Source organism: Hippichthys cyanospilos, chromosome 16, assembly GCF_059441005.1.
Source record: "Hippichthys cyanospilos isolate Australia breed blue-spotted pipefish chromosome 16, RoL_Hcya_1.0, whole genome shotgun sequence".
In the NCBI taxonomy this organism is placed as follows: domain Eukaryota; kingdom Metazoa; phylum Chordata; class Actinopteri; order Syngnathiformes; family Syngnathidae; genus Hippichthys; species Hippichthys cyanospilos.
Window position 1 is genome coordinate 1,079,525 of NC_142384.1, and position 24,496 is coordinate 1,104,020.

The 24,496-nt window shown below is 41.5% G+C and overlaps 2 protein-coding genes across 8 annotated transcripts in view; one reads left to right on the forward strand and one right to left on the reverse strand.

Moving 5' to 3' along the window:
* rgs9a (regulator of G protein signaling 9a) overlaps positions 1–5,772 on the forward strand; it is a 38,850-nt gene extending 33,078 nt beyond the window's left edge. For 3 of the 4 annotated variants that reach the window (XM_088436468.1, XM_088436470.1, XM_088436471.1), the window contains 3 exons: positions 1,600–1,738; positions 5,093–5,175; positions 5,303–5,772. In XM_088436468.1, the coding sequence (XP_088292594.1) occupies positions 1,600–1,738; positions 5,093–5,175; positions 5,303–5,459 (379 nt within the window). In that variant the 3' untranslated portion in view covers positions 5,460–5,772. Of the gene's footprint in view, positions 1–1,599; positions 1,739–3,722; positions 3,904–5,092; positions 5,176–5,302 lie in introns of all 4 variants that reach the window. The other variant, XR_015868131.1, reaches the window with a different exon arrangement.
* Positions 1–24,496, reverse strand: part of cog1 (component of oligomeric golgi complex 1) — a 142,283-nt gene that overhangs the window by 17,553 nt on the left and 100,234 nt on the right. For 2 of the 4 annotated variants that reach the window (XM_088436466.1, XM_088436464.1), the window contains exon 14: positions 23,177–23,258. In XM_088436466.1, coding sequence (XP_088292592.1) covers positions 23,177–23,258 — 82 coding nt within the window. Of the gene's footprint in view, positions 1–15,647; positions 16,098–16,831; positions 17,073–23,176; positions 23,259–24,496 lie in introns of those variants that run through there. The other 2 variants (XM_088436465.1, XM_088436467.1) reach the window with 2 other exon arrangements.

The window sequence follows — 24,496 nt, forward strand, 5'->3', positions numbered from 1 at the left end:
GAGAAGGCGTTTGACCGTGTCCCTCGGGGATCTCTGTGGGGGTTGCTTCGGGAGTATGGGGTACCGGACGCCCTGATACGGGCTGTTTAGTCCCTGGACGACCAATGTCAGAGCGTGGTCCGCATTTCTGGCAGTGAGTCGAATTCGTTTCCAGTGAGGGTTGGACTCCGCCAAGGCTGCCCTTTGTCACCGATTCTGTTCATTATCTTTTTGGACAGAATTTCTAGGTGCAGCCGAAGCATTGAGGGGGTCTGGTTTGGGAGCCTCAGCATTGCATCTTTGCTTTTTGCAAATGATGTGGTGCTGTTGGCCTCTTCAGGCCGTGACCTCTAACTCTCACTGGAGCGGTTTGCAGCTGAGTGTGAAGCGGCTGAGATGAAGATCAGCACCTCCAAATCTGGGACCATGGTCCTCAGTCGGAAAAGTGTGGAATGCCCTTTCTGGGGTGAGGTCCTGCCCCAAGTGGAGGAGTTTAAGTATCTTGAGGTCTTGTTCACGAGTGAGGGTAGGATAACAATGTGAGATAGACAGGCGGATCGGTACAGCGTTTGCCTGGATGCGGACTCTGCACTGATCTGTCGTGGTGAAGAAAGAGCTGAGCCGAAAGGCGAAGCTTTCCTTACCAGTCGATCTATGTTCTTACCCTCACCTATTGCCCCGAGTTGTGGGTCGTGACTGAAAGAACAAGATCCCGGATACAAGCGGCCGAAATTAGTTTCCTCCGCAGGGTGTCCAGGCTCTCCCTTAGAGATAGGGTGAGAAGCTCGGTCATCCGGGAGGGGCTCAGCGTCAAGTCGCTGCTCCTCTGGGTTGAGAGGGGCCAGTTGAGGTGGTTCGGGCATCTGGTTAGGATGCCCCCCGGATGCTCCCCGGTGAGGTGTTTCGGGCACGTCCCACAAGAAGGAGGCCCCGGTGACGACCCAGGACATGCTGGAGGTACTATGTCTCTCGGCTGGCCTGGGAGTGCCTGGGGATCCTTCCGGAGGAGCTGGATGAAGTGGCCGGGGAGAAGGAAGTCTGGGCTTCCATGTTGAAGCTGCTGCACCTGCGACCCGACCAAGGAACACAGCGGTCGAAGATGGATGGATGGAAGTTAGACAGTTTAATCATTTGGATTTGGATTTCTGATCGAAAATGGAAAGACCCAGGCCCAAGTAAATCTTACTTGTAATGGGAAGCTATTTTAGATCTGTACCATAACTCTTTCAGTGCCAAGCATTCGGAAAAGGCAACCCACTGATCACATCTTTCATATGTATCGAGAACAACACTCCCATCAAATGGTCACACTTAAGTACTACAGATCTTAACAAGCTTAAAATTAAGAGGAGCGATGGCCAATCAAGCGATGTCATCAATCAATTCATAAAAGAAAAAAATGTAGTCACATGAGAATTCTTGTCATTGGCGAAGAAAGCGTTAATATGTGTAAAATCATATGGCTTTATGAAACTGCTCTCAACTAACATGGGCTGGTCCGAGCAATGAAAATTCAATATCAGTCCCCACTCTTGCCATGAAAATAGCCAATTAGACACAGATTGAGATTGATACATGATGTAATTTCCATTTGGATTACTGTATTTCCTTTGCGTTAAGGACTTTCCTAGCCCCTGGTGCCCCCCGCTGGATCAACATTGATGGCAGGACAATGGGTCTGACTGTAAAAGGCCTGGATCATCCCCACCGCTATGTTCTGGAGGCTGCACAGACACATGTCTTCCTGCTCATGAAAAAGGTGACATTATCATTCAGGAGATACTTACTTTTTATACATTCTTAATTGTATTACATTTATATATCACACTTGTCCAAATGTCAGAGAAATATACTCATGTGTATGTTGATGATGATGAAGATGACATATGATGATGACTTTTTTTTACTTAGTCTAATTCATATTTTTCCGAGTACAAGTTGAGTTTTTTCCTGTTTCAACTCCCATATTAAGGTGTCAATTTCTAATCTCATAACTCAAAACCAGACCAATTTTCTCCACACATCTGTTTGAAAATCATTCATTCCATTGCAAAATAAGGCACAGATGACTTACAAATAGACTGACTTTGCAGGATAGCTTGGTGTGACGTCATCTTAATTTGCATATTCAACTCAAATCCAAAAGCAATCAGTCTTGCATCCAAAGACTGCAATCTCCACGAGAAATTGGAGCACAGACATTAAGTCGTGTCTTGTGAATAGTCAAATTGAAGTTTGACACATATGACAATAAAACTCTTGAGTCTTCGTATGGTACGATGGCAGGTAAACGATGATAGCCAGTTGAGGTCAAGCAGCACTGCCCATTCTGCAATGTGCAGATTGTGTGAGATTAAATCGTACAAACGCAGATCCACTGTTTTTTTTTTTTTTTTTTTTTTTAAGAGAAGCGCCATACAGTGTTTGAAACATGTCAAGTTTAGCCAGTAAAAAACATGTACCCGTGTTTTGAATCAGAAAAAAAAAAATCACATTTTTACTCAAGAAGGGTTCAGTCATTGAGTGTTTGAAACTAGTGTGGTTCAGTACCTCCAACAAGGTTAAGAATCATTGCCTTGACATTACTCACATCTATACTCACCTCTTAATAAAATTTACAGTTTATTCACTCATTTGTTCAAACTAATTATCCATCTATCCATCCATTTTCTTTCGCTTATCCGGGATTAGGTCGCGGGGGCAGCAACCTTAGCAGGGAAGCCCAGACTCTCCCCGGCCACTTCATCCAGCTCTGCCGGGGGGATCCCCAGGCGTTCCCAGGCCAGCCAAGAGACATAGTCGTTCCAGCGTGTTCTGGGTTGTCCCCGGGGCCTCATTGCTATGGGACATGCCTGAAACACCTCACCAGGGAGGTGTCCAGGAGGCATCCTAACCAGATGCCTGAACCACCTCAACTGGCTCCTCTCAACGCGGAGGAGCAGCGGCTCGACCCTGAGTCCCTCCTGGATGACCGAGCTCCTCACCCTATCTCTAAAGGAGAGCCCGGACATCCTGTGGAGGTAACTCATTTCGGCCGCTTGTATCAGGGATCTCGTTCTTTCGGTCACGACCCACAGTTTGTGACCATGATGAGGGCAGGAACGTAGATCAACCAAGTAAATACAGAGTTTTGCCCTTCGGCTCAGCTCTCTCTTCACCACGACAGACGACAGAGTCCGCATTATAGCAGAAGCTGCACTGATTCGCCTGTCGATCTCACATTCCATCCTACCCTCACTCATGAACAAGACCCCAAGATACTTGAAATCCTCCACTTGCGGCAGGATCTCTTCCCCGAACTGGAGAGGGCACTCCACCCTTTTCCGACTGAGGACCATTGTCTCAGATTTGCAGGTGCTTACCTTCATTCCAGCCGCTTCACACTTGGCTGCAAACTGCACCAGTGAGAGTTGGAGGTCACGGTCTGAAGAAGCGAACAGCACCACATCATCTGCAAATAGCAGACCCAATGCTGAGACTCCCAAACCGGACCCCATCACTGCTTCCGTCGCACGTAGAAATTCATAAAAGTAATGAACAGAATCGGTGATAAAGGGCAGCCTTGGCCAACCCCCACTAGAAACAGATTCAACTTTGTCGGCAATGCGGACCAAACTCTGACATCGGTGGTACAGGGATCAAACAGCCCAATCCAGGGGTGCTGTCACCGATGTTCACGCGATGTTGTAGAGGCATGTCAGCCAGGACAGCCCTACAACATCCAGAGCCTTTCTAAACTCCAGGCGGATCTCATCCATCCCCGGGGCTTTTCCACCAAGGAGTTTTTTGACCACCTCGGTGACTTCAGCCCCAGACATGGGACAGCCCACCTCGGAGCCTCCAGACTCTGCTTTCTCACAGGAAGACGTGTTGGCGGAATTGAGGAGGTCTTCGGCCCATAGGTTCACAATGTCCCGAGCTGAGGTGAGCTGCGCCTGATCCTCACAATACACTGCTTTCCCCTCCTGAGATGCCGAATGGTGGACCAGAATTTCCTCGAAGCGGTCCGGAAGTCATTTTCCATAGCCTCACCAAACTCCTCCCACACCCTGGTTTTTGCCTTGCCGACCGTGAAGCCGCTCACCGCTTGGCCAGTTGGTACCTGTCAGCTGCCTCTGGAGTCCCACAGGCCAAAAATGCCTGATAGGACTCCTTCTTCTTCAGCTTGACGGCATCCCTTACCACTGGTTCAAATTAATTATTTTTCTGTAAATTACATTTGTTTGTTTTTTTCAATATGTTATTATAGCAAGATATATTAAAAAAAAAATCTACTAATAATTTTGTACAGTGGGCCCCCGGATTAATCTGTTTTGCGGTTGTGATCGTAACGCAAATTCGCCGTATGGTGGGCATTTCAGACCTATGTTAATTAGCTAACACGTGTAAAACCCCAGGTAAAAACTTCAAAAGTGTATATACATATTAAAAATTGGTATCAAAATAGTATCGTAAGTTCCATACTAATCATCTTATTACTTCTCTCCTTAACGTCACGAGCAGTCTTAGGACCCATGGTTAACCAATTCAAGTTTGAATTAAGCACGATAAATACAATGCTGAAAGCACTCTCACACGAAATAAAGTCTTTAGGCAGTCATCTTTGTGACCCTGTTCGCAGACCAATAGCAGACCAGTATCTTAATGACCCGTGACGCCGACCATTAGTAGACCAGTATCTTAGGAAGTCGTGACGCTGACCAATAGCGGACCAGAATTGTAGTGATGTGAGCAGTGACACGTGTCGTGATGTATGAGCGCGTTGCCCCTGGTAGACATGGGCGGACACTGACCACCATGTTTGAGAAGGGTTTTTTTTTTTTTTTTAATGTTGTAAAGCGAAAAAAATGGTGTAAAGAGGGGACAAAAAAACGTCATGGTCCATATCCATAAGGTGAAGAAAAAACATAAGGCAGGGACATCGTAAACCGGGTGTCCACTGTATATGCATATGTAAATCTCCACACAGTTCATCACAGCTACGAGCGCATTGCCAGAGAGTCATTTAAAGTTCTTGCCAAAATGCCCTTATATACGTAATGGCAGATGTAGAACAGCAGTGGTATTCATTTCTGTTTACATACACCCTTGCATCCTTTCATTTTGCATGCAGGACACTTTCTTCCGTTACCTAAAGTCACCAGTGTACAAGGACATCCAGAAGAAGGCATTGAACCCAGAGCCTCATAACTTTAGGTGAGTGAATGAAGAAGTTACCACATCCTGTATGGTGTGCGGGTTAACAGCTCATATGTCAAACCAAGAAAGATAAAATATACAATTTAATTTGGTAACTGTAAATCCTCTTTCAATTTCAATGTAGTGAAACCCAGTTACAGCAAAACGCCCAGAACCGAAGTCCAGGTATCCATCCCATCATCCTTTGGAAGCAAGAAGAGGAAGAAAATGCTAAAGCTGCTGCTGCCTCTGCCCCTGTAGATGTTAAGGCCATGATGAGTAAAATCGACAGAAAGAAATAAAGAAAAATATTTGTGAGTCGTTGAATAATTTGTACAGTGCGTACTTAGTGGGGTTTTTTTTGGATTGAACAATGACATTACATCTTTTAGAATTGCAAAAGCTTATTTAGTTGTACCTGTTATGTAAAAATAAATTAGTCCAATGTTGGGATGAACGGCATCTCATCTAACACGACAAATTATACAGCTACAGTATATCCTGAATAAATTCTTTTTGGTGAATACAGTATCTAAAATGGGAATGGAATGTTTTAGTGGCAAAATTGTGGCATTTCATTAACAGATACTAATAAAACAAAATACCTGCTGTTTACCAGGCTGAATAGTTTATGAATCTTTCTGTGCTAACTTTGTACTGGTAGACGGTATATTGACTGGAAATTGTATCAAAAATATATATAAAAATAGCTGTCTGAATGTTTTAATCTACAATATGCACATATTTTTGACAGTGAAATAGTTCTTGTCAAATTCCCCTAGACAGAATAAAAGATTGCATTGCAGCTTCAGAAATATAAAATTTGTACAAACCTTGTAATTGATGTCTAGTAATTAATGTATTTGTTGGAAACAAATCAAAATTATTATTATAATTAGTGTCCATTGTATTCATTATACTCCTCTGGACGAGAGTAAAATGATCATTCATCCATCTATCTACATATGATGCTTGACTTAATTGAATGTTTTATCTCCTTTTAAAGTGTATATGCACTTGTCTTTAAAATTATTCATACCCTGATGAATTTTAAGTTTTTTTGTGTCTGTGACAAACTGATATTTTTTCTTAGTTTCTTTGTGAGTCATATGTGACCAAGAAACAAATGAGTGAAAATACATTATTCAAGAGATTTTTAATTTCAATGTGTTATTATTGATAGATTTCCATAAAGTTTTATATACAAAATTATTCATAAACCTGTCAATATCTCAACAAAAATTTCCCAAATGTACACATTTTGATGCTAACTACTATTTCAAGACGGCACCAGGTGAATAAACACGTTTTAAAACAAATGTTGAAAAAAAGAAAAAATACTTTTTTAGTATTAACAAAAAAAGTTTCACAGTCATACTGGCCTTATATATATATATATATATATATATATATATATACACATATATATATATACATACATATACATACATACATATACGTATATATATATATATATATATATATATATATATATATATATATATATATATATATATATATATATATATAGTGATATATAGTGATATAGTGATATATATAGCTATATCGCGCCTCGCGGCTTCACGGATTTTTTACAGTGTGGAATTGTTTTTACAGTGCATTGTGCTCTGAATTCTGATTGGCTCAGGGGCTTTACTGTTGTCTAGAAATAAAATATTGACGCTGTACTGTATTGGTTTATCACTTGTCAATTTATTACAAAAGGCAAGAGGATCCAAAAGCTTGCTTTCGTCTCTCTTGTGTCTCTCCTGTGCCCGTGTGCGCTCAGCTCAGTACACACGTTACAAACGTGCTAGTCAGCACATTGATTGACAGCTTGGTCTCTGGGAGCCAATCACGTGACTCGTAGGCGTGCCGAGAGGAAATGCACACGTCTGTGCGCCTCATGACATTGTGCTATTCCAATGAGGAATGACACAACTAGAAGTCAGTATAAGAAACAGGAATAACTTGGTCCCGAAGACCTTGAGACCAGATGCCACCTAGAAAAGAAACAAAAGGCTTCCTCCAACATCCCAGTGTGAACTGAAGAAGATAACATTCAAGATTTATGGCACACTGATTTCCCCGGCAAATGAAAGACCCTTAAAGACACCATTCCCATGCACAGGCACGCACACACAAACCTGCTTTCCACTGAGAGACTACATGCCCCAAAAATGTATAAGAACTCGATGAGGAAGGTGAAAGGTTGCCATTTGCTATTTGGCAGTGCTCATTTTATCTCTGAAAAATGTAGGCCCCCGGGATTCGCATTACTAAAAAAAAACAAAAAACTATGGGTCTCAACAGAAAAGTTCAAATTGTATTTACAAGATATGAGCAAAACCCAACAACAGATATTAACAAATGTCCCAGTAAAATGTATCAAAACAATAGAATTAACTTACATGTGGCTCCCGTCATCATTTACTTCATCATAGATTTGATATAATGGTCCATTTCGGTAGAAAAGTCCGCTCAGCATAAATCATGCGTCAGGGAGGCAGGCGATGTAAACATTTGTTCCTCTGCTCGATCGATTGTGTATTACTTGACTTGTCACTGATACAAATAAAATTGGTGAGTTGATGTTGTTGCAATCCTAAAGAGGCTTTTTTTTTTATATAATGTGATCCTGCAGACAAAACGAGATCTCAGGTAAAAATGAGAAAATGTGACTTGAGAGAGCAAAACAAACATGGAGGACTAAATTGTAAAAAATGTTAGTAAGTGGTCAAGTTTTGCTGAATAAAAAAGTAAACAATAGACAATTTTAATATTTGATTTCCAAAAACTAGGAGTCGGAATCTTTGTCTCACGATTCGATTCCGATTTTGGGGTGCCTGATTCAAAATGATTTGATTCAATCAAAAATTATTTCCGCTTTAATGTATAGATTTGAACAAAATCATTATACAACTTCAGTCTGCTTTGCAAGACGGAGAAAAATTGTAAATCAAAACTTTCATTTACTAAGTTTTGAGTTGTAGGGAACATGCCTTTTTCCCCAAAAATAACATGTGGACAACCGCTACTCTTTGAAGTGGATATAAATGATACAGCTGTTATAAAAAACAAAAAAAGATTAAGCAAAATTTGTAAAAAGGTAGAACAAGATAGTGGCATTTCCAAGGAAACTGCAGTACTAAAATATTATGTGAAAAACTGTTGCCCCAAAGTAAATATATTAATATTTCTAGCTACATTTATGACGAACGAGAGATTAAATAAACTTTTTTAAGTGAGCAGCTAAATTGTGTGTGCAAAGCATGAAACTTGTCAGTTTGTTCATCTCTGAGCATAATGGGAGAATGATCACATGAGTCACAATTGCAACATATTTATTTTGAATGTTTGTGAGTAGGTATGGGACAACAGCACAATCTGACGTTACCATAAGATAACCTTGTGCAAAAATATCACTGTACTGAAATTACAGCTCTAAAATATATCATTTTAAAATCTTTTTGTGGGTGAATAGCCATTTTTCTAGATGATATGAACCATTTTATTCACAGTATATGCCAACAATATTTTTTTATGACTGAAATTAACTACCATCGAGTGAAAGTAGATTATTTCAAATCAATCAATCAACTACAATGTGTATTAAGAGTACAATGTGAATTATATCATTTCATGTCGATTAGAGTCTATTTCCCCCTAAACAAACATGTTCTGTCTGTCAGTCTCGCATTGGCGCCGGTTTGGTTTTGAAAGCCAAAAACCTCTCAGTCCGCTGAATTCGTTTGTTTGGACTGGGTTAAAAGTTTGATTGGTTTAACTTCTTGACCCACACTGTAGCTCGATAGACTGCTCGTGTCCAACCTCAAACGACATCCAATATAAAGCTCTGTGAAAGTAGCATCAAAGTAGCAATTGGTCAAGGCAGCAAAAGAACATGAGTCACATTGAGAGGATACCCTCCATTGCAGGCTGCATTTGCCTCATGTGAAACAACAGTTCAGCACAGCCCCTCCCAAAAAAAAAAAAAAAAAAAAAGTTGCATTTGAGGGCGTCACCTTGAATTTAAATTATGCGTCAGGGACGCAGGCAAACAAGAGCACTGGTTTGGATATGTGTGCTGCCCTTGATCCACTTCCAGATTGCCCCGGCGATGGATTTGAGGACCTGGTCATGCCTCTATCGATACCAGCCCTCGCTCAGCGCCTTGGAGCAACCGCTCAGGATGGTTTCCAGCGTCCTTATTTTGGAGCACAGGAGGCATTCAGGTGTTTCTATTTTGCCCCATGAGTGGAAGTTGGATGGGCTTGGGAGGACATCATAGACCTCCTGGATCAAGAATTTGGTCCTCTAGGGATTCCACTGCCATATATCCTTCCAGGTGACGCTCCATCACCTGTTCCCACTTCATCCAGGCACCCTGCTTCTGCATGGTCACTTACTCTTCGAGTTCGATCTTACTCGACTGGAGCTTGCACCTCCTCCTGCACCAACCTCTGCCTCTATCTTCCACTGGCGCAGTTGAATCAGGTTGTTGGTTGACTCCCAAGTCGTTCTCTGTCTCGTGCCACTGTCCCCAAGAAAGTCTTGTACTTCAGCTGAGATTGTGCCTGTTGGACCGCATCGGCTGCTCTCTACTTGTGCCCTGTCCTTACAACAATCAGCGCCCCCGACACTTTGGTATCTCTGGATCCTGAGTACTCCAGATGTTCTTGTGCCGGCGTCACGATGAACTCCTCCCTAACTGACTGCAGAGGAGCCTGAGCTTGTTAGTGTTGTCATACAACCCAATGCTGCTAAGGCTGCAAGGTAATCCCGGCCATCTTCGCAGGCAACATCTGATAACATCTGCGAAGATGGCTGGATGGGGACAACTTGACTCTTCCTGGGAGCCCAGACTTGTCCACCTTCCTTAACCAGCTCTCTACATCAGCACTGGTTGCCTTGATGTAGTCTGCATCTTTCTGATTGCAGTTGAAGCCCTTTTCTAGGTTCTTCACTGACCTCCCAGTGACTAATGGGATCTGATCTTTTCCCAGGCTGGTTTGACGCTCATCCGTGCACTCCAACCCCTGGAGGATCCATCTGGCTCCTGGTACAGTTGTTGTTATCACCGTAATCTCATCCATGAAGGCTCTGATGGGAGGTTGTCTTGCTCCTGACCTGCTCAGAGGACCTCTACATTCTGGTTTGGCTACCTTGACCAGCATGTTCATTGCCAGAGCAAAGAGGATCACTGAGATTGTGCACCCAGTGATTATTCCAACTTCCAACAAGTGCCAGTCTGATGTCAACTCGCCAGAGGAGACTCTCAAACTGAACTTGCTGTAATAGTCAAGGACGAGGTGTTTCACCTTCTGGGGCACGTGATGTCTTCAGTGCCGTTTCCACCAGCTTGTGGGGTATCGAGCCATAAGCGTTGGTGAGATCCAGCCACAGCACTGCCAAATCCCCTTTGCCCTCTCTCTCTTCCACCACGCCTGTGTGTTCAGGGCAACCAGAAACTTGCGGTATTCCTACCTTCTGCACTGACTTGTCGATGTAGTTGTAGCTCAACAGACATTTGGATAGTCGCTTGGCTACAATGCTGAAGATTTTGCGAAGCTTTGGGCATTTCTTTTAGACCTTATAAGGTACTCCGCTTGGGCCGGGTGCTGAGCTTGCCCGTGCTCTCTGCACCACTTCCTCCACTTCAATAAGAGGCAGGAATCCTTGAGGTTGAACTCCAATGTAGGCTCTGATGGTACTGTCAGTGCTTCGCATGGACCCAGCGGATGCTCTCTGATAGGGTTGCTGTACATGGCCTTAAAGTGGTTGTTCATTACATCCTTATAGCAGGTGAGGCGGACAGACCTCTTTTGGCCAAGAAGCTGCTTGGTCAACATGAAGGGATTAACTAGGAAAGTTGTTGTCTTCCTGGCCCTCTCTTTCCACCTCCTCCTGTGAAATTCTGCCCTCCACAGGGTCATGAGTTTTTTCTGAGAATCACTCTCGGATCCACTAGGCCAGCTCTCTTCCCCTGCTGTCTTATACTGCCTCTTTAGCAGCTTGAGCTCTTCCCTTAGACTCTGGATTTTCCTTGCTCTGTGGTTTGGAGCATCGGTTGATGGAATTGGGATCAGTTCCAACACACTCAGCAGCAATGTTTACAATGAGGGTGGTCATTGTTTCCAACTGATGATCCATGTCCCCTTTGGCTGTCACTTCAAAGACCCGATCCATACCCTCATCAAACTGCTGCCACTCAGTTCTCCTTGAGGATGGGTTCAACTGTCCTAGTTGTAACTTGCTGTCTTTGGAGGCTCTGTGGGTTTTTGGGGCAACTGAGGCGGTTTAGGGTGGCATTTGAACTGTTGGCTGTGTGTAGGAATAATTTTATATTTATTGTACATTTGCTCAACCATATTGACGCTGTTTGCAGCGAGAGATTGTACAATTTGTGAAGCATATTAGAGGGTGCTTGAAATGAAAGAGTTTTGGGTGGGGTCAAATTTGTGTCGTGGATACCACTAACAAAGATTTCTTCAGGCCTTGGTGTATCTTTAAACCCTTCTCATTCTTGCAGGTTTTACCGCAGATGCACTGTGCTGTCATTATCATAATTCTGTTGTTCTGGTTCGTCGTTCTTAAATCCATCCTGTTGCTCCCAGAGGTTTCAGTTAACAATACATCTACTGCACAAACTTGTAAACATCATCAGTATTGTATCCTAGGACTAATGTTTTTCCCGATTCATAAAATAGTTTTGCGGGCTGAATTAGACATCCTTACGGGCCGGGTGTGCACCACAGGCCGATGGCATCAATTAGTATGGCATTGTGGTATCAGGATATTTGTGTGCAAAAATTCCGCGTAGGACATAAAGAAAAACAAAGATTTCTTTTGTGAAATACGTTTCTACTATTCAAAATCATATATGGGGTCAGAAGTTGTGTTGAAAATGGGTTGCTGTATTCGACAATGCTATTATGTAAAATAATGTAACAGGAATATTATTACGTGAAAGGTTCTGGTTGGCGCTGTAAAATGAACAGAAATGTCAGGAAAAGCATGCCCATACAACATTTTATTTTGGGGGTAATCAGATGCACTTTAGTATTTAATCTAACACAGACAAATTTCAAGTCATAAAAGGCATGCTCATTGGTGCAAAATATACATATTTGCACTAATCTGTACCCTCAGTTTACTAATATGTACTCTCAGTTGAGTAATCTGTTCCGTTTACTAATCCGTACCCTCAGTTTACTAGTCCGTTCCTTCATTTGAACCCTCAATTTCATAATGCGTACCCTCCATTTCCTAATACTTAAGTAAAGCTGTAGAGACAGTGGCAGATTTGGACTTTCGCAATCAATACATCTCAAAACGTTGTCTGAACACCAATGATAGCTCTATCCCTCAATGACAACACGGACTATTAACTCAAAAAAACAAACAAAAACAAAAAAACATTTGTAAAATATTTAAACAGTCCTCTTACCGAAATTGACAACATTGACCTCTAAGTGCAGCAGAAGCTGAGTGTGAGTGCAAAAGGACCATCTGCAAATTGCAAGTTACTGGGAAAAAAAAAAACACTAAGACCATATTTGTAACTACTAAATCAAACTGCGGGTACGGATTAGTTTTAAACATTGTTTGTGTTACTTATGCTTTAACTAGAGCATAAAAAATAAGGCAAGACTTGTTGTGATGGCCAGAATTTTCAAACACAAATTTTAAAATTAATATGCTTAATTACTTAATATTTAACTTTGTCAAATAAAACTAAATATAAAAGTTTTTTAAACATTTCTTTTTCAGCATGGTCCCAATCAAGAGCTCAAAACTTACCGTATTTCTCAGTGTCAACCTCGTGCAAGTCGACCCAATCTTTTTTACTTAAATTTGGGTGAATTTTATAAAAATGCAAGTATAACTCTACCCATGTCTTTGGTGGTTTCATATATTATGGCCGACCAAATAAAACACATGGTGTGTGTTATTAAAATGACAACATTATGGTACTTATAGACGCATGTTTTCATCGTATATCGAATAACATACTGTTGCGGTTATGGGGGTCTGGCAGAAAAGAGACAAGTACTAAGCAATCTATGCATGCGCATAGACGCAAAAGCTGAAACTAATATTGCAACAATAAAATGATTTGAAATTACAATGCTTTATTTTTTTAAGACACAACTGAATATAAATTTGTCGAAAAGCCCTCTCATAGTCATCATCACCATTTGACACGCCAAATAGCTTCATTTCACATCTCCCATTTCAAATGCATGGCTATCTTAGATGTGCTCTTTTTCCTGCTTGTCATCTCCTCAAAAATGCTCATTACTCTTCCACGGGTAGTCTTCTTCGGACCTGTCCAGTTTGTTTGAAATAGAGGTCTCCAGAAATGCTTTGCTGAAACCTTCTTTACCCAAACGACAACCGTGACGAGATCAGAGGGTGGATCGGTTGCTTCTCGCTGTGTTTCTCCCGCCACCTGCTGAAATCCACACGTGCCACTGCTCTTGCATTTTTGTCTCAAACGGACAGGTCAAACAGTCTTTTCCTTTTTCTAATGGGCAAAGCCCGCCGTAAAAATGATCCACGCAGTCTCATTGACAAAAAAGAGGCAATAAGGTGGTGCATGACGAAAGTACGGATCCATATTATATCGAATTATATATATATATATATATATATATATATATATATATATATATATATATATATATATATATATATATATATATATATACACACAGTGGCTTGCGAAACTATTTGGCCCCCTTGAACTTTGTGACCGTTTGCCACATTTCAGGCTTCAAACATAAAGATATAAAACTGTAATTTCTTGTGAAGAATCAATAACAAGTGGGACACAATCATGAAGTGGAACACACTTTATTTGATATTTTAAACTTTTTTTAACAAATAAAAAAATGAAAAATTGGGCATGCAAAATCATTCAGCCCCTTTACTTTCAGTGCAGCAAACTCTGTTCAGAAGTTCAGTGAGGATCTCTGAATGATTCAATGTTGACCTAAATAACTAACGATGATAAATGGAATCCACCTGTGTGTAATCAAGTCTCTGTATGAATGCACCTGCACTGTCATAGTCTCAGAGGTCTGTTTAAAGCGCAGAGAGCATGAAGAACAAGGAACACACCAGGCAGGTCCGAGATACTGTTTAAACATTCCAAGGAGCACTGTGCAAGCAATCATATTGAAATGGAAGGAGTATCAGACTACTGCAAATCTACCAAGATCTGTCCGCCCCCCTAAACTTTCAGCTCATACAAGGAGAAGACTGATCAGAGATGCAGCCAAGAGGCCCATGATCACTCTGGATGAACTGCAGAGGTCTACAGCTGAGGTGGGAGAATCTGTCCATAGGACAACAATCAGTCGTATACTGCACAATGCTGGCCTTTATGGAAGAGTGGCAAGAAGGAAGCCATTTCTTAAAGATATCCATAAAAAGTGTCATTTAAAGTTTGCCACAAGCCACCTGGGAGACACACCAAGTATGTGGAAGAAGGTGCTCTGGTCACATGAGACCAAAATCGAACTTTTTGGCAACAATGCAAGACGTTATGTTTGGCGTAAAAGCAGCACAGCTCATCACCCTCAACACACCATCCCCACTGTCAAACATGGTCGTGGCAGCATCATGGTTTGGGTCTGCTTTTCTTCAGCAGGGACAGGGAAGATGGTTAAAATTGATGGGAAGATGGATGGAGCCAAATACAGGACCATTCTGGAAGAAAACCTGATGCAGTCCGCAACAGACCTGAGACTGGGACGGAGATTTCTCTTCCAACAAGACAATGATCCAGAACATAAAACAAAAGCTACAATGGAATCGTTCACCCAAAAATATATCAAGGTGTTAGAATGGCCAAGTCAAAGTCCAGACCTCAATCCAATTGAGAATCTGTGGAAAGAACTGAAAACTGCTCTTCACAAACGCTCTCCATTCAACCTCACTGAGCTCGAGCTGTTTTGCAAGGAGGAATGGGCAAAAATATCAGTTTCTCCATGTGCAAAACTGATTGAGACATACCCCAAGTGACTTGCAGCTGTATTTGCAGCAAAAGGTGGCCGCTACAAAGTATCAAGTCAAATGGGGCTGAATGATTTTGCACGCCCAATTTTTCATTTTTTATTTGTTAAAAAAAGTTTAAAATATCCAATAAAGTGTGTTCCACTTCATGATTGTGTCCCACTTGTTGTTGATTCGTCACAAGAAATTACAGTTTTATATCTTTATGTTTGAAGCCTGAAATGTGGCAAACGGTCACGAAGTTCAAGGGGGGCAAATAGTTTCGCAAGCCACAGTATATACATACATATATATGTGAATCATTGTAAGCCTTGTAAATGACATGATGTTACTTATTTCGCATTCAAATTAATGTTACACACATAAGTGGAGAAAATTTGGCTAGTTTTGAATTATGTGGGTATATGTCCACCCCCCCAATATGGAGGTTGAAAATGAGGAAAAAAAACTCGTTACACATGGAGAAATATGGTACTTCAAAAGAGCTGAAGCACTTTTATCCCAGTTCAGATTGAGACATCCATTAATGCTTCCTCCACAGGATACTGAAACTTCTCATACACCCTCTTTAGCTGTACAAAAAAGCAGTAGCTATTTGGGTGCAACCTTAACTATATTATTAGCTGTAGGTGTAGTTTAGCCATAATAACACACTCGTTGCATTCATGTAATCTAAAATCTGGCTCAAACTACCAGACGGAGACGTTTAACCACCTTTTGCCCTCTTACATACTTGGCCAATAAGAATGATCGTGATAATATATGTTTTAAATGGTCAGGCGTTACTTGGTCAGACCAGATAGCCAACTGAGTTTAAATAAAGATTGAGAGGCGGTGCTCTCTTCTTCTGCTATCTGTCGGAAGAGGCTGCCTGGCGGGAAGCTTTCCCAACTATCTGCTGAGGACGATGCGGTAGGCTGCAAGAGAAAACAAAAACATGATTTAGTGCAGGCTAAAACAATTTTCTTTCAAAGGAGGATGTGCCTTCCGATGCTAACTGCAGTCCTCTGAGCACATTTAAGACACAAACATGTGTCCTAAATACATGAGACTTAAAGTGTACAGTGGTCATCAGTGGTGGGAAGTCTATATGTACTGACGGACACTCGTTTTGCCAATGTACAGCTGAATGACAAGAAACCTTTGAGAATCAAGGGACTTTGCATGACTTCTTAAAACTGTTTTAATCCACCGTTGTAATCATCAGCTGTGCCCTAATTAAATCCTTCCAATTCCTGAAAAGGGGCCAAACTGTCTTTACTTGATTGTCTCCCATCGCAACATCGACCAACTAGGGCAGGAGAGAATTCCAACTCCTATCCAGGACGAAACATCGAAAATGCAAAACAACATCAGAAAGATGTCTCTGAAGGATGAACTGCTAATTGAGTGTCTCAGGCGACATCGGCCAATGAGGGCAGGAGTGAATACCAACTCCTGCCCTCATTGGTTGATATTGAGCCGGGAGTTAATCACGAGTCTTGTAGGAAAACTTGTGAGGTGATTAACGGATTTTCTCACCAGTTTTGTTACAGCCGTTGACTACCTCCACAAGCAGTGTCTACCTCAAATTTGAGAGAGACCACAGAGTCACATATATATATACACATATATATAAACACACACACATATATATATATACATATATATATACACACACATACACACACACACACACACACACACACACACACACACACACACACACACAATATCAGGCTGTATGCCAGGAATGAGCGAAAAATACTCACTGATCCACACCACCAGGATCTACAGCAATGACATAGGGATGTCATTCAGATTGGGTACGTGTGGCAGGATGGTCTCAAAATGATCCAGATTGAAAACAAGAAAAGGCCACAAGGAAATACCTCCGGAGAGTAAGGCAGGTCCTGCAAAGCCAGTTGAATGGTAAGAACGAGGTCCACGCCATCAACATGTAGACATTACCAGTCATCAGACACCCCGCTGGCATCATAAACTAGCTAAAGGAGGAGATGGAAGCCACAGATATCAAGACTAGAAAGCTCCTAACCATGCATGGAGGGTCCACCCCACGTCCAGCACCCTGAAAGTATACACTTAGCGGAAAGAGGAAGGTCGAGGACTATTGAGCGTCAAGGCCATGGTCCAGGATTAAACATTGAAAATACAAAACTACATCAGAAAGATGGCCCTGAAGGATGAACTGCTAAGTGAGTGTCTCAGGCGACATCGACCAATAAGGGCAGGAGTTGGAATTCACTCACTGGTCGATGTTTAGCTGGGAGTTAATCACATGTCTTGTAGGAGTACCAGTGAGCTGATTAACTGACTGTCTCACCAGTCTTGTCCAAGCTGTTGACTCTACCTCCACAAGCAGTGTCCATCTCAAATGTGAGAGGGACTAAAGATTAATGAAATACAACAACAATACTATGGCAAGGGGGAGCCAGGACGACACGTCAGTGGGGATGATGTACCAAGTCCTAACAAACAGCCCCAACATAAGAGCTGCTGACCTGAAAAGGAAGATCGTGACTTAACTGGAAACCTGGAACCCCAGACAAATACCAAAGCTGAGTTGCCAAGTACCTTCAGAAGATCTACTAGTGGAAGGGAATGCTGCTCTGAAGACAATTTCCACAAGAACCATCACTGAGACCAACAAGCTGATACACGGAAAAGCAAGAGTAATAATGGGGATGCTTGGGTGGGATTGGGTCATAACAAACAGTACCCACAATGGAAGCGATGGTTAGAGGCCAAGATAAAGGAAGGACGGAGAGAAGTGAGCCAGCTAGCTGAACTCGAGAAAGGAAACATGGTGAAAAAAGGAGCGCCAAGGAACTACAACTCACTCTCCATTCCAGAGGCACTCGAAACTGCCAACAGCCACCCCATTGAAGATATAGACCAAGGAGGGAGAGGCCAGGAGAATTAACAAGTTGTTCTTCACTGAGCCACCAAGGTGTACTTTAACTAGCAGGCGAACAATCACCGGTCAGACCCACCAAGAGCTGAGGTGGAAAAATACTGGAAAAACATATGGGAAAGAGAGGCATCACACAACACCAATGCCCAATGACTAGGTGGACTTAAGAGCTGACCACAGCAACCTCCCAGAACAAGAACCAGTAACCATCTCAATGGCAGACAGCCAAGATAGAGTTTCAAAGATGAAGAGTTGGACAGCACCAGGCCTCGACATGAGCCATACGTACTGGCTGAGGAAGCCAACTGCACTCCATGAGCGCCTAGCAGCACAGATGAACCAGTTGCTCAGGGATGGGACTCACACAGAGTGGCTAACCCAAGGCAGGACAGTTCTAATCATGAATGACCCAGAGAAGGGACCCCATCCAACTACCGGCTAATCACGTGTCTCTGCACAACATGGAAGGCTCTGTCAGGCATAATCGTGGCAAAAATAATGAAGTATGTGGCTCAATACATGAGTGAGGCACAGAAATGAATTGGCAGTAACACCAGTGGAGCCAATCAATCAATCAATCAATCAATCAATTAATCAATCAAATTTTATTTATATAGCCCTAAATCACCAAAGTCTCAAAGGGCTTCACAGATGAAAAGAGGTCATGTGGAGACCTCTTTCGAGAAAAGAAAACATACAGAGACATCTTTTCAGTATAAGGTACACAACAGCATCCTCTGTCAAAGCGCCCAGAAGGGGAAGGAAAAACTCAAAAACCCCAGTTTGGGGAAAATCAGAAACCTCCAGAAGGGACCACAGCCAAGCACCAGTTCCTGGTTGGATAGAGCAGTGGCCTGAGATTGTAGGAAAAGACAGACCAACCTGTGCCACTGTGCTGATTGACTACATGAAAGCCAACGACTCAGTGCTGCATACATGTATACTGGAATGTCTGGAACTGTATAAGATCGATAGGAATCTAAGGACCTTCACCCAGAACTCAATAGAAATGTGGAAGACAACTCTAGAGGCTAATTCAAAGGCCAATGGCCAAGTCAATCAATCAATCAATCACTCAATCAAATTTTATTTGTATAGCCCTATATCACCAAAGTCTCAAAGGGCAGATGAAAAGGTCATGTGGAGACTTCTTTCGAAAAAAGAAGCCATACAGAGACATCTTTTCAGTGTAAGGTACACAACAGCATCCCCTGTCAAAGCTCCCAGAAGGGGAAGGAAAAACTCAAAAACCCCAATTAGGGGAAAATCAGAAACCTCCAGAAGGCACCACAGGTGGGAGGAGCCCCCTTCCAGGCCCAGAGTTTGAAGTGGAGGCTGCATGTACAAAATACAAATAGATGCACATAAACAATATAGATTACAGAAAACATATTGTGCTACATAGTACAGTGATATCCTGACAGCAGGCAAAGCCATTGGGCAGGAACCATCCCACATTCCAACCAAGTGGACGGCAGACGGCCGATCTCCTAACCCGCAATGGTCAATCAGCGCAGGACCAAATGGAGGCGGTCAAGTCAACCCTCACCATCTAACTAGCCCCCTCTCCGGCAGGAAAAAGGAAAAAAGAAGAAAGCTGCAGACAGGCTCAATTAACTAATTGCTTTTGAATATAAATGTGTTTTTAGTCAGGATTTCAAGATTTCTACTGAGGTGGCTGCGCAAACTTCCATAGGTAGGGCATTCCATAGTACTGGCGCGCGAATGGAAAATGCCCGTGATCCCGCGGACTTCTTTTTAGCCTGTGGGGTCGATAGCAAACCGGCATTTTGTGATCGAAGCTGTCGGGGCGGAACATATGGTGATACTAAGTCAACGAGATAGGAAGGAGCTAAACCGTGTAAAATTTTATAAGTTATTAACAGCACCTTAAAATCACACCTCACGTGTATTGGAAGCCAGTGCAGGTCAGCTAGAATCGGAGTCGTATGATCGAACTTTCTCGTCCTTGTCAATAGTCTCGCTGCTGCATTCTGTACAGACTGCAGGCTATTGATGTAGGACATGTAGGACATGGGAAGTCCAGAAAACAAAACGTTACAATAGTCTAGGCGCGACGTAACAAATGCATAAATTAATGTTTCTGCATCGCGAGGAGAATGAATAGGGCGAATTTTAGCTATATTGGGAAGGTGAAAAAAACGCCGTTCTTGTCATGTTATTAATATGTGTTTGAAAGGAGAGAGTTGAGTCAAATATCACGCCGAGATTTTTTGCAGAACTACTTTGGGAAATAGTACAGTTTTCCAGGTTCAACGTGGTATTCTTAAGTGCTGATGATGAGCAGGGCTAATAATTAACATCTCTGGTTTTACTAGGGTTAAGAAGCAGAAAATTGGAAGACATTCATTGTTTAATCTCGGCAAGGCAGGCCTCCAGTTTACTGCACTTGCACGGAGCTGTTATTTCTAAAGGCATATACAGTTGGGTATCAGCAGCATAGCAATGAAAACTAATAGCATGTTTACGTATAATATCGGCAAGAGGAATCATGTAGATGTTGACCAGTAAGGGACTGACCCCTGCGGGACACCACATGAGACGGAGAAAGATTCAGAGATCGCATTGCCATAAGAGACACTATGCGTCCTTCCCAGGATGTAAGATCTGAACCAAGAAAGTGCTGATCCCGAGATACCAACACATGAATTAACACGTTCTATAAGAATATGATGATCAATAGTGTCAAATGCGGCACTAGGGTCAAGCAACAATAATATTGATGAGATGTTGGAATCCATGGCTAAAAGATCATTCGTCACTTTTACAAGGGCTGTCTCAGTTGAGTGGTTGGCCCTAAAACCTGACTGAAGGAGTTCAAATCTATTGTTATCTATCATAAAATCTGTAATAAAAGTTGTTGTGCTACAACTTTCTCTTTAATTTTGGCAATAAACGGAAGGTGTGACACTGGCCTATAGTTAAAAGAGATTTTCAGGATCTAGGTGAGGTTTCTTAAGTAGTGTTGAATGACGGCCGTCTTAAAAGCTTCAGGTACAATGCCAGAGGAGAATGATAGATCGATAGTATTCAAGACAGAAGACCCTAAGACCGGGAATCTTTAACAAGTTTGCCTGGAAGTGGATAGAGCTTGCAGGACGTCGGCTTTGCTGCATTAACCAAAGTAAAACCAAGTCAACATCAAGTGTGGCATATACCAAGGTGATGCGCTGTCACCACTGCTGTTCTGGATAGGCCTGAACCCCCTCAGTCAGATCATTACAAAAACCAGGTTCAGGTACCAATTCCGTAGTGAGGCAATAATCAGCCACCTGCTTTACATGAATGATATAAAGCTGTATGCCAGGAATGAGCGAGAAATAGACCCACTGATCCACACCACCAGGATCTACAGCAATGACATGATATACAAGACAGCTGCAAGTACCTTGGCATCCTACAGGCTAATGGAAACCATGAAAAGGCCACCACAACTACCTAGATTTCTTTTATAATAAAATGGTATTTCAAGTGTAAACTCTCCATTGTAATCAACTTTGATCATGTACAGATTAGACTTTAATTCAATGTCCGGGCCGCTACTAATATGACCGCAGCTGCCGCAAAGAGAGAGATGTCATACAAGCAGCCAATAAGCTCATCACAGTGTGTTGTCATTGACAATTACTCTGATTGTCTCTCAGTCAGGAAATGCATGCAAGCTCCAAGTTGAGAAATTACAAAAAAAAAAAAAAAGCACTCTCTTGTAAATTAAGCTCAGAAAAAATTTGCTCTTTACTTGGGTTTAGTTTTTGTGATTGATGCAGGTGACTTGTGCTCACATAAATTTTCTTTAATGAAAGCATGACTGTGAATGGTGTTGGGAAAAATGACTTGTGGGTTGAGGGATGTGTTTTGCTAATGTGCAGACCACTGCCTGGGAGACACATTTAAGCAAAACGGGACACTCCCATGCACTGGTTGTAATGTTGATGCAAACCGAGTGAGACAATAAGATTGAATTTTTACTTATTTTGTTATTTTAAATTGGATGATGGTGAAAGAGGTTAAGACATTTCATTATTTTACGGGGATGGTAGTGCTACGAAGACCGCGTTGTTTTTATTTTACGCTGACGAAAATGAAGACAGAAGTGCCATTGTCGACGAAAGTGAAGACGGACAGATGTGAAGTGTTTTTAATATTTGGTTGATGGTGCAATGAACAGACAATTCAATTTGGGTCAATTTCAAAGAAAGACAAATCAAAAGAGACAGAAGAGGATCCACAGTACTGTAAATGATGGATTAGCAAAACATTAATGCCCACCTCTAGTAGTTATTAAATTAATTAATTTATTTATTAATTAATGAACTATCATATATCAAACAACAACAAATCATATCACAACATTCATTTTATAAAAATGAAAATGTGGATATAGGGACTGTATTAGGGCCATTATGAATTTTGAATTGGGTGTAATCATTTGATAGAATGTTTTTTGGAAATCAGTAGTTGATGATGGGCAATTGTAGCTTATGAATGATGGATTAGCAAAAAAATAATGCCCACCTTAGTAGTTATTAAACCAATTTATTTATTAATTAATGAACTATCATATGTCAAACAACAACAAATCATTATATCACAACATTCATTTTATAAAAATGAAAATGTGGATGGATATAGGGACTGCATTAGGGCCATTATGAATTTTGAATTGGGTGTAATCATTTGATAGAATGCTTTTTGGAAATCAGTAGTTGATTATGGGCAATTGCAGTTCATGATAGCCTTGGTATGGGATTTACCAACAGATGGAGCTACTTATGAGCAGCAGCAGACCAAGCAGAAGAGCATTCAGTTTATATGGTTTTCAGTAATCAATTAACGATACTGGTTTAATTAGTTACTAGATGACATTTTGTGAATGTCAAATGTCGAATGTCAAATGAAAACAGTCCCTTGACTAACATTATAACCAAAGAAGCAAACAAAGACCACATTTAAGCAGGGTTACACACAAAAATAAAAAAATGGCAAACATTTTGATGATTAATTGTGAGTAAGCCAAAATGAGCTCAGTCTAACTTGCTTGGAGCATGTGCGGTTACTCACCAACTGGTGTGGTTCACTGGAGCACTTGCGACTGGACTTTGACTTATGCTCATCAGACATGCTAATGGGCAACAACCCGAACCTATGGAGGACAAAACAGATTGGAAATTAGGGGACAGTGTCTCCTTTTACCTACAGATGTAAAACAAATAACTGAAAACGTTTAATATTTATGACTCCTAACAGACAAGAGCCAAACCGCAAGCCAAACAACAAACAAATATTACAAATGACAATGATCATTTAATTTCATATAGATTGAAAGATTACAAGTAACGATCTACCAAAACACATTTTGAGTCACCTGATTAAGAGAATCGACCGATACAGAGTGCTGATCTGATACCATGGCAATGGAGAAGGAAATATAGGAAAGAAGGATATCGAGAAGAAAAAAACATATCCAAATCATCCATCTATCCACCCTACCTACTTACTTACTTACCTCCCTCCCTCCCTCCCTCCCTACCGACATACCTACCTCCTTATTACCCACCTATCCACCCTACCTAACTTACTTACTTACCTCCCTCCCTCCCTCCCTCCCTCCCTACCTACCTACATACCTACCTCCTTATTACCCACCTACCTATTTATTTGTTACCCATCTGGACTGTAACAGAAAATAAGTATTAGTTCATCATTTTATTGTTCACTGAACACCTGTTTTTTTTGACCAAAGACCATTTTACTTAACATCCATGGGAACTCTCATTGAAGCTAGAATGAGATGACCTTGATAGACATGTAAGTCCAACATCGACATATGGTATTTTATGATTCTTGTTTTTATAATTACAAAGTGTCACAGTAGGATTACGTACATGTCACAGTGCATTCCTGCAATAATTCATGTAAACGGGGACCAAAGCAATTATAGAGTATATGGAAATGAACATCCTTTTTAGACGTCTGACATTTGTGGTGGAAACACACACACACAAAAAAAAATCTGTTCAACATATAGCCCTGTATCAGTAATCGGTGCACCCTCAAGCCCTGTATCTTTAAGCTATGATCATCAAAATTAAAAGACAAAAAAGCTTGAACTGTTGCACTTTATGGTCTTTACAGTCGGAATCAGATAACGAATGGCAAAGATGGAAGGGAAAAAGTGAAGTTGTGGGTAAATTTTGAATTCTGGGAAGAAGAAAATGGATAACACCATGAAATGAAAGGACTTGGGGGTATCAATTAAAATTGGAACGTTTGGAATCGGACAAAGAAAGGCAAAGATATAAGGGAAAAACTGACAAAGTGGAATTGTGGGTAAATTTTAAATTGTGGTTAAAAATGGAATGGCGGGCATCGGGGAAATCA